The following is an 11,082-nucleotide window of genomic DNA, read 5'->3' on the forward strand; positions in this document are numbered from 1 at the left end:
GGGGGGGGGGGGAGCAAAAAGAGATCTCTTCAAAGGAAAATACATTCTGATTAAACGTTTCAGGAAATTAGTTTTTTTTTTTAAATATATTTGACACATAATTATCCTCATAAAATACACTTTATACACATCTGACTCCAGGCTAATAAAGAAAATTGCTGGGGTAGGAAGCAAGCGCACACTTTTTCATCTTTATCTCACGCATTTGTTTTATACTTTAACTTGTAAAATACGATTACAGATACTGGCTGGCAAAGTATTTTGTGTGGGAATAAACATTAAGAAATTTAATGGAGGCTGGTAAATTATCGCCCGCCGCCAAAAGTTGTTTATTTTATTTATTTATTTAGTTTTTTGCCTGTTTGTGTTTATTAGCAACACATCACATTAACCACCTGGTGAATTTCTTTTTATAAAACTTTAATTGGATGGACCGATTTTGGATGTCCGCCACAGCCAAGTGACCTTAGAAAGCACAAAAATGGGTAAAATTAAAAATCAGTGAATTCACTGATATTGAGCTGAAGTTTGGTGTGGTTTTCCCTGAGAGTCACTCACAACCCATACTCCAAGAGGATCTTAGTTAGGAAAGGTGGCAAATGATATGCATTCCTTCAAAGAATGAATAACCTAATGTTAACATGAGAAGATATGCGGCCCGTCCCATATGTTCATACACATGCAGCATTGACCCGAGAAGTCCACGTCTCGCTCATGTGTATGAGATGAATCATAAACAGAAGGTGTGCTTCCGAAGCTACCACAGTGTCTCCATAGGAGGAGCTGGTGGAGGTGGTGGGGAGAATAGTATTGCACAGGACAATGAGTCACGGCTCATAAAAGTGTGCAGCGGCAATCATTACGTGTCTGTGTGCCCGTCTGCCTACAAGACAAGCTAACGGAACCGTTTGTCTTTTAATTGCAGTTTAAAGAAGCCGCATGCGACGAGTTTCCCGCTCAGAATAAGGCTGTTTAACAGCTGTTTTCCTTTCCCCGTCAGTCACACGGCGACATGTATGAGAGGCAATAAAAATCCACACACCTGGAAGTCTCACGAGCAAAGCAAATCTGCTGATTCAGCATTCGCGCTTTTGTTTTCCTGTTTGCCATTTTTGTACAGTTTTTGCAATCTAACCCCTTCTGCATATTTTGGGCCATTTTAGCCATTCATGCATTTAATCACTAAGTTCACTCAGGAGATGGGAGCTGTTACTTTTGTTTCTTGTAACTTTTAGACTTTAAAAGATGATTATTTTTATTGGCAAATATTTTCCACATAGAAATCCATTAACTTCTCGTCTGTTTCCTAAAAAACATTATTTTCTTTGAAATCTGCTTCAGCAAACTTCTTTTTTGTTTTCTTAAGCTACATTTGTTTTTTTAGCTACCTTCTGCTACTTTTAGCTAGCCTTTTTCTGCTTTTATCTTTTACCTACCTTTTGCTAATTTTAGCATTTACTTATCATTCCGCTACTTTTAGCTTTTAGCTATCCTTTGGATACTTTTACCTTTTAGCTAGATTTTGGTACGTTTAGCGAGCCTTTCGTTGCATTTAGCTTTCAGCTAGCCTTTTTCAGCCAGTGTTTTGCTGCTTTTAGTTTTCAGTTCGCCTTTTGCTGCTTTTAGCTACCATTCTGCAACTTTTAGCTTCTAGATAGCCTTCTGATACTTTTATTTTTTAGCTATTCTTTTGCTACTTTACTCTCTAGGTTACCTTTGGATAATTTAAGCTTTTAGTCAGTGATCTGTTTTTGTTGGTTTGCATTTTTTAGCTTTTATAACTCACATTCAGCTTTTTCAGCAAAGTCATTCAGCACTCATTCAGCATTTTCATAGAAAATACAGCTTCTCCAGTTTTTATACCTGTTGATAAAGCAAGAGATTACTCCACAGGGTTTGCAATGCGACAAATTGCTAAAAGTAGCTCCGAATTAAGGAAACAGTACATCTGAGAGCACGAGGAGGTGGCTGGTTTTAGTTTTACAAAAAAAAAGTTCAAGCGAGATGAATTACTGTGATACAAAAGCTGTAATGAAATCCATTGATTCCTCACTGGAGTGATTAATAGAATTTGCGAGGCAAAACTGAGGAAGGTTAACATCACGCCGCGCTCAACACTCAGCACGGACGGTCACGGGGAGCAACGACTTTGCAAATTCCTTTGAAAAATGTGGGCTTAGGCTGCAGAGCATCCAGACTACCGGGTTGTAATTTGATTAGAGAGGAAGAGCATGGTGGGAGAGCGTGAGCCTGAGGTGTAATGTGCTCGGGGATTGTGACAGAAGGGACTCGTCGACAGGAAGTCACAGGACTCGAGGAAGAAATGGCAGCGAGGCAACGAGACGAGGCAAAATGAGAAACATGCAAATAACTGGCGCTACTTGTTACAACTTGCTCTGATTCATCTGAAATGCCATCAGTGATGACATTATTCTCCAATGAGCTGTACAGAAGTTTGATTGCGAATGTGACCATTATTGTTTTACATAAAAAGCACGCAATGGTGCTAAACCGAATGTGGAGAATGCAGCTTTAAAAAAAAAAAGACTTAAACTTTTGCAGTTTCCCATAGTTGCTGCTTTCTTATCCTTTAGCAATGCTTTTTAATGTGCAGCATTAACACATTAGAAGGAGCACATTGTGAGCCAAACTATAACCTTTCCCAAATGATAAAGAAATAGCCGGTCTGCTTAAACCTAACCAATCTCCGAGTGCAGTGGAACAGAAAAAAAAAGGGGTCTGACACGAGACTTATTCCACTACCAATCCCTCCAACCTGCTCCCTGTTTGAAGAATGCAAGTTATTTGTGGAATAAAACATTAGGCTGGAATAAATCTGCACTGACATCAAAACACTCAGTGGGTCGATTTCAGAGATGAAACTGGTTTTCGGAAAACAATCACAGATCGCCGGAGTGAGTGGGGAGATAGTTGGGAAAGTGTTTGCATACCCGAGTTAATTTATGGTGACTGACGTGTTTTACTGTTACCAAATGCAAAGGAGATACAGTAATTACGCTAGGTAAAATAAAAACTAATTCCTAGCATTCCTTGAAGGATTGCATAACCTGAAAACACTGGACCCACCTCATGTCATTCGAGTTTGCTGGGTATTTTTGTAGATTTTGGTGCAGATACTATATGTTGGTTTCTGGCTTCTTTTTTTTTACAGAAATCCCCACACTCCCCACATTTTCAACACCATTTTTTTCATTATTTTCAACGCTTGTAGAAATGCTTCGTTCACTGACTCAACCAGTCGGGCGCCCGAGGCTGCGCTGTTTGGCCACTTCTTTATTGTCTGGGTCCCTTGGCCAGACGAGGGTCACGGCTCCTCACTCAGCCTCGCTTTTATTGTCTTTCCCACCTATTTTTGTCCCTAAACTCCTCTCACAGCTCAAGAAAGCTTGTCTTTTTTTTTTTAACTGGTTCTTAACAGTGCAAGAAAAGTACCTGCACATCTCTCAAGTAGTCAAGATTGGTTCCTGCAAAGCCAAACGACACACGGGCTGTGCCTTTCAGACATTTACGATATTTCTTTGTAAAACTCCGTCACAGCAAGAAATTTCAGAAACTGGTAGGAAGTTGATATTCCCTGAAAGCCAAAAGGTCCAGCTAGCTCCTTCTCATTGATAGCCATGAAGGTACCCCTCGTCCTCGTCCCACCCCCCACCCCCTGCAGGGGCCTGACTCAAAGCGGAGGCCTGTTTGCGATTTGTGACCGTATCTCTGCTTCCACTTGTGATTCTCATTTAGTGGCGATCAAGTTTCCCCCCCCCGAAAGCAAAGTGATAGTTTCCACATTCGCAGTTGCAAATTAGACCAAGCTCGAGCGCTGACACGTCACTACTCATGCTGCAGTTTGGTTCATCTTTGGTCGAATGTTTCCATGTACCCCCAACTAGCTGGTCTATGTTTCTATGTTTTAGTACTCTTCTAGGGAAAGATTGCAGGGATGTTAGAATATATCCTTGCAGCATTGCCACAAACAGAGATCTGTGCTGCCCTTCTGCTTGCCTGGTGCTTTGTAGGGCCCCTGTGGTCCAAAACTCTGTCACAGTCTTTGTCTGTTCCTCGGTAGTTTTTTAGGCTTATTGAAAGTACTCGGTTTGGTTTTCTTTTGGATTATAATGAACTGGGGCTTTTTGTTTTTTCATTTATTAGGTTTTATTTGTTTATCTTAACCCTCCATTATCATTAGATGTTTGAGTTTTCTTTGTTTCTAGCTCCTCACATACCACCTGCATCCCATTAGTAATCAGCACACCTGTGGTCGCTCTTAGCCCTGTCTGTGTTTACACTTTGTCAGATCCTCCTGTTATCTCTTGCTGCGTTTGGGTCCATTCGGCTACACGTCTTGGAACAGACATACATTTTAAAATAAAAAGCCTTGTGAACGAGTGAAAGTGGAAAGCTGAATCTGACTGTACTTGATTGAATTATAACAGGACTGAACTGAACTGTGTGTCCGTGGGTTTGAATTTGACCTGTTTCCTTTATGGTTCCCTTACTTCTACACAAAAAGTAAGAGTAAAATAAACGTTTACATACTCTCTCTTTGCCTGAAATTGAATTAAAATCTGTTTTGGACGCTTGATCAAGCAAAAATGTTTGACTATATACAAAAGTAAGCAAGAGTGCAACTCTGAGTGACAGGTGGGTTGGGATTTGCTGGTTTATGTATTTTTTTTTGGGGGGGGGGTTCACACTCAGTAGAAAAGAATGCAGTTCAGGATTTCATGTACAATTGCGTTGCATCTCCAACAAGATGTAGCAGGAATACACAAATCAAGTCCTGATGGGTAGTGATTGAGCATAATTTAGGAGCTCCGAAAAGTGTTATAAAGCCAAAGGAATCCAGAGGCGACACCTCCAGACACAATCATTTTTGTGCTCTAAAACAGCGCAACTAGCACACAGATAATGTCTCATCTAATGAAGCATGAGAGAGGATTGTGAAACCCCGTCACGCAGGCAAGCCCAAACAAAAAAACAACAACAACAAAAAAAAACTGTCCTCCAGGTTAAACTTGTAACGTGCCGCATCAGCCAGCCGGGGCATTTGAAGCCAGCGTGGAAATTTCAGGCTTCTGCCTCCTGCTGCGTAGCGCCGTCCTAAATTCCAACGTGCCAAATGGCTTCTTGGCCAGACGCGCTCGCCGACGGTCTCCGCCATCCCGAGCGCTTTCATTTGTGCGATCGAGTGCAGCCGAGACGCTGGAACACACAAACAAACTGAGAGAGTGGCAACAGCAGATACAAATTAACATTCACCATACGCACTTCCCAGGAGCCTAACGAACTGATGTTGGAGTTAGTTTTCATGTGAGCATTTTAACGGAAAGGGTTACCTTAAAGCTGAATATTTGAAGTAGTTTAGTGCACTGTGTAGTTTATGAATAATGTTTATTCACCAATTTCTAAGAGCAGAGGGCAGAGAGATAATGCCGGGGCACGAGGAGGGGAAACAAGAGAAAAGGCTTTGGCACAATGGGAAAGATAAAACCATAAAATGTAGCTAAAACTGCACCCACCAGCTAAAGTCCAGCAGAAAATGCTGAACTGCACCATGTTGGTCTTTGTGTGTAACTTTGCCCGGGCTGTAAGTGAACTCTAATGGATGTATGACAACCGTTGTTATGGCTCAATCAGGTCCATTTAATGAGGTACGAAAATAGCAACACTCAGTCAGCAGTCGCAGTCTGAGCCTCGGCTTCAGCTGAAATCCACAAGGGCCTGACAGCACCGGGTCAAAGTCAGGTCAAACGACATTCAGCTAACATTCAGCCAAAGACCGAAGGGCGATAATGTTTTTACCTGTGTGTCTGTCATCTCAGCAAAAAATATTTCATGAACCACTCGCTGGATTTTAATGAAACTATAGGACAGTATTCATTAGCTAAGCAGCTGCAACTGATTAGCTTCTTGGAGTCAGTCCAATTCAAGATGGCCGCCACAGCTAAGCAACCTTGAAATACACAAAAATGGCTACAACTCAGTCAATTTTACACACACTGACCTAAAACCTGGTGTGGCTGTAGCTGTGAATGATCCTGAGCACTAACAGACTGCGCAAGATCTTTGTTCAAAACATTGCCATTATTCATTTGGGGTCAACCATGTCTGTTAGTAAATATTCCATGAGCTACTGGGTGGATTTTAACGAAACTTTCAGTAAATAATCGTTGGGTTGACATCTAAAGCTGATTAATTTTTGGAGTCTATCCAGTTCAAGATGGCCGCCACAGTTATTCGACCTTAGCCAGCACGAAAATTGTTTTAAGTCGATCAGATTTGCAGATATTTAGAAGAAAAATACAATTAAGATAAATACAAATTGTGTGCACCTAATTTGAATCCTAATTTAAGTCACATTTTAAAATAAATTAAATTAACATAAATTAAAAAGTGCAAACAAAGCACCAACACACGTCTCACGTCAAGGCCAATGAATAACAACAGAGAACTCTGATAAATAGAGAAGTGCTGTACTGTACTGTGCTTTTTGTGGCACAGGCTGCATGTTGGATCACTACATGTAACAAAACAAAGCATATCTAATGCTGACTTTAATAGCATCATTATGCTGTTAAACAAGGATAAATTAGCTCATATCATAATAACATTTTCACTTAGTACAAATCATGCTTACGTATTCGGTCTTGTAAAGCCACCCGCTGAATCATTGTGGTCTATAAACTCTCCTTTTTATCAGCTGCAGCAGGAATCTCCTTCCACGAGTTTTGAGCCGTTTGATTATGTTTGTGATCTCTCACAGAGGGATCATAGAAATGCTGATACAGTCACAAAAACTGGGAGGTGCCCGACCACGCGATGTGACACCACGAGGGGCCTTCGCGCAGGGGCGGGGACAGAGCGATTGCGTCACTGTTGGCGCGCGCACCGTCGCGCGGTGATCGACGCGTCAAGTATAAATCTACCTGAAAGCTAGGGGGGAAAAAAACGTGCATAAAAAATGACGTATTTTACAATAAACAAGCGGAGCTTAGCTTGGCGGCGGGGGAGGGAAAGCTTGGTGGCTCGCCAGGCTTATATTACGCTGGGGGAAACCCTGCATGACATTGTATAAAATTTTATTCGTTTTGACCAGAACAGCTAGAACACCGTCGCTTCTTATGAAAAAGTCATTTCAGTTTAAAACTCTGGTATGAAAGGCGGCGGGTGATATGCATTCCTACAAGAAATGCTCGGCTATAATCCACTGATGTATTTGGCAAAGAAAATGTAAAATACCACAGGGTCTCTTTTAACCCTCTCAGGCTCAAATTAAGTTTTAGTAACAGGAAAAATCAGATATTTGGGGAAATTATCATCTGAGTAAAATAAGGCTCATAAAATATGAATGTGGAGTAATTAGGTATATGGGATTCGCTGTTGCAAATCTGCAACGTCTGCCATGAGAGGGTTAAAATATCTCTTGATTTACGTCTGAACAGCAACAGATGTTAACAAAGCCACGAGCCAACAATCAGATTATCTGCGAGAAGAAAGACGTGTATTGAGTATTAAGCCTCGGGAAGTGGCCAAACAGTTCATATTTTAAAAACATGTTGCTGAATGCTGATGAACGAAGCACCGGAGCAGCAGATGTGGGACTCTGTTGTCTTGCTGACAGACATGCCGGGGAGGATGAAGCCCCCAACATCTCCGCTGAGGTCACAGACTTGGACGAGATGAGATATATTAAATGTTAAATATATATATTTAATGTTTCGACTTTTTATAAAGAGCTTTTAGCAAGACAAGAACTGTCATTGTGTTAATAAATATGTTGGAAAAAAAAACACCACATAAAACAAAAGCAGCACAGCAACAGATTCCTTCCAAGGCAAAATTCTGCACACACTCCCCTTATTGTCACTTAATCAAATTTAAGTCCAACGACGTCTCCTTTTTTTTTTTTTTTTTTGCTTTTTCTTTTTTCAATCAGGTATAATAGCAGAGCTTGACACGATGACAGACTATCTCATTTGCATGTGTAATGACTCAGATCTCAATTAATTTGCACTCGAAAATAACCGCTTTTCTTGGTGTGATTCCACCTAAGTGCCGCGTGTGATTTACTGCTGCCTGAGAGCTTTGACGTTCACGAGGAAGCGTTTATCATCTCGCGACGCTCGTCTCTAATGGCGNGGGGGGGGGAGCTCGTCTGGGATTATTACAGCGGTCCTGGGTGCGGAGGAGCTGCAGATCGCCCGTTTCCGCCCCCTGAGAGGGGTACTCCACGCGCTGTGATCAGCAGGTCGCGAAACATGACCTGCAAGCAGCCACTGCACAAGGAAAACTTCAGACAAAGAATTTCCGAGCTGACAGCTGCAGGCAACAAGCTTTACAAAGCAGGGGACTCTTTTTTTTTTCAGCGTTAGTTACAGTATTGGAACTACTGACTGTGTTTTTTTTACCCATGTCTGGCTCTGTCTGTTTGCAAAATATCTCGTGAACTGCTGGACAAATTCGAATGCAGTTTGCAAAAAGTAATAATTAAAGCACCTCTGCAACTGATTAACTTTTGGAGTCAGAATGATTTAAGATGGCTGCCACAGCCAACTGGCCTTAAAAAATGCAAAAATGGCTACAAGTCAGTCAGTTTTACAGGTGCTGACCTTAAATTCGGTGTGGTAGTAGCTGAGACTGATTCCAAACACATATTCTGAGCACTAACAGATTGTGCAAGACCTTCATGTGAAATTTTACCATTAACTATGTGGAGTCAACACTGTCTGTCTGTTAGCAAAATATCCTGTGAACCACTAGACAGATTTTATTGAAACTTTCAGGAAATATTCACTTGATGTACAGCTATACCTGATTAAACTTCGGAGTAAATCCAGTTCAAGATGGCTGCCACAGCTCATCAATTTTACCCAACGCAGAAAATAGTTACACATCAGTGAATTTTAAAGACACTGAGCTAGAATTCGGTGTGGTGGTAGCTGAGAGTCATTCACAACACACACTCCAAATGCTACTCAATGTGCAAGATCTTCAGCATTAACTGTTGGAGTGAGTCATGTTTGTCTGTTAGCAAAATATCTCATGAACCACTGAATGGATTTTATTGAAACTTTCACGAATTAATAATTGGGTATGCATCGACAACTGATTAACTTTTGGAGTCAGTCCGATTTGAGATGGCCACCACAGCTAATCAACAATAGCCAACCCAAAAATGTCCATAACTCAGCCAGTTTTACAGATATTGAGCTGAAATTTGATGCGGTAGTAGCTGAGAGTCATTCACATGCTCTGTCATCTCTTGACAGGAGATGATCTAAATTCAAAACTCTGGAAGCGGGTGATATGCATGCCTTCGAAGAATGCTAAGCTTTTAATTTAAGTCATTTAGAGAAGGCTGCGTGCTTGTGTGTGTGTGTGTGTGTGTGTCTGTGTGTGTGTCATCTCTGCACAATCAGAGACGAATCCAGATTTCTCAAGTATGCCAGACAGATTTGTCTCCATCTGACAAAAGACAGAAAACTGATCAAACCAGCGCCAGCAGATCCCTGGTCTCACTGGCTTGGAGTTCTAGAAATCAGGATTTATCTGTTCGTCTCTTGGCTGCGTCTAAAGTCAAATGTCCAGGTGAGCCCCTTCCTTCAGTCCGTGTCTGAGACATTTGCAGGACCTGGGACAGCTCATGATGAGGCAGAGCTCCGTCTGGAGCAGGTCCAAGAGGCAGAGATAACACATCCGAACTCATGATGTCATCCAGTCAATGAAAGAAAGAAAGAAAGAAAGAAAGAAAGAAAGAAAGAAAGAAAGAAAGAAAGAAAGAAAGAAAGAAAGAAAGAAAGAAAGAAAGAAAGAAAGAAAGAAAGAAAGAAAGAAAGAAAGAAAGAAAGAAAGAAAGAAAGAAAGAAAGAAAGAAAGAAAGAAACTACTTCTTCTGCCACAAGCAAAAAAAAAAGAAAGAAAAGTCTCTTCGATTTTATGTCTCAGTAATTGAACTGAAACCTGGATCGGATTAAAACAGCTGCAAATGAAATGTCTCCTTCTGGTGGATGGGGTGGAGGGTGGGGGGGTCTTTCCTCCACTTTCACCTTCACTTCCTTCATTTTGAAAACAATCTGATCGCCTTTTAGGTGATTAACTGGCAACATCTGAGCGCAAAATGGGGAAAAGTTCAACTCTCCATCCCAGTGTCTGTGGAGCTGAAATGTGTTGCAAACCATAAAAACAAAACCCTGCCTGCTTACATTTACACACACACACACACAGAAACAGCTGGGATGTTTGCTGATCCCTCCAATTAAACTGCAGTGAGTCCAAAAAGGGACGGATTCAGTAAATGTTGGCGCTTACCGCCAGAGAAGACGCTGAGCAGGAGTCCAAAGAGCAGCATCCTGTCCGGGGACAGGGGACTCAAGAGTTGGGGGGGGGGAGTGGCGCCCGGCTCTCTGCAGCTCAGTGACCCGTCTCCTGCTTCATCCAGCCTCCTCTTCCTCCTCCTCCTCCTCCTCCTCCGAAGCTTCTGCTGCTGCTGCTGCGTCCGCGCGGACTAGAGCAGATCAGACTGTCTGCTTGTCAAAGTTGGCCAAAAACTGGAAACATAAAAAAACACGCGCTTCAAACTCTCGCGGTTTTTGCGATCCAAATCATTATTACTATTATTATTATTATTTATTTTCTTTATTTAGTTTATCGGATTTCGGGGGGAGTTCCGCGCGCGTCCCTCCAGCTGTGAGGTGCTCTTTGCGCGTGCAGCAGCACCACTGGTGTCCGCGCGGCTGAAACTGGGCTCCTGTGACGGAGCCGCGACGTGATTGGCCCCTGCAGAGAGAGAGAGAGAGAGAGAGAGAGAGAGAGAGAGAGAGGGAGAGAGAGAGACACACACACACACACACACACACACACACACGTGAGAAGGGTTCCTGTGGGAGAACAGCTGCTTGTTCCAGCCCGGAGGGTGGAACACACGCGCCACTTGCACGAGTCCGTCAGTGTGGCAAAAAAAAAAAAGACTTTTAGAAGCCTGATTTGTTCGAATAAAGCCTCGAGGTTGGATAAAAGCTAAATGTAGCAAAGTACTAGTGAAAATATAAAAGTAGCTAAAGCTAAAAG

At 42.1% G+C, this 11,082-nt stretch overlaps 1 protein-coding gene across 1 annotated transcript in view; it reads right to left on the reverse strand.

The window, feature by feature from the left end:
• The window catches only part of gfra3 (GDNF family receptor alpha 3), a 30,725-nt gene extending 20,211 nt beyond the window's left edge, over positions 1 to 10,514 (reverse strand). Inside the window, exon 1 of the mRNA XM_017437798.3 lies at positions 10,324 to 10,514. Coding sequence (XP_017293287.1) covers positions 10,324 to 10,363 — 40 coding nt within the window. The 5' untranslated portion in view covers positions 10,364 to 10,514. The remainder of the gene's footprint in view (positions 1 to 10,323) is intronic.
• Positions 10,515 to 11,082: the final 568 nt, after the last annotated feature.

Source organism: Kryptolebias marmoratus, linkage group LG13 (assembly GCF_001649575.2).
Source record: "Kryptolebias marmoratus isolate JLee-2015 linkage group LG13, ASM164957v2, whole genome shotgun sequence".
Taxonomy (NCBI): Eukaryota; Metazoa; Chordata; class Actinopteri; order Cyprinodontiformes; family Rivulidae; genus Kryptolebias; species Kryptolebias marmoratus.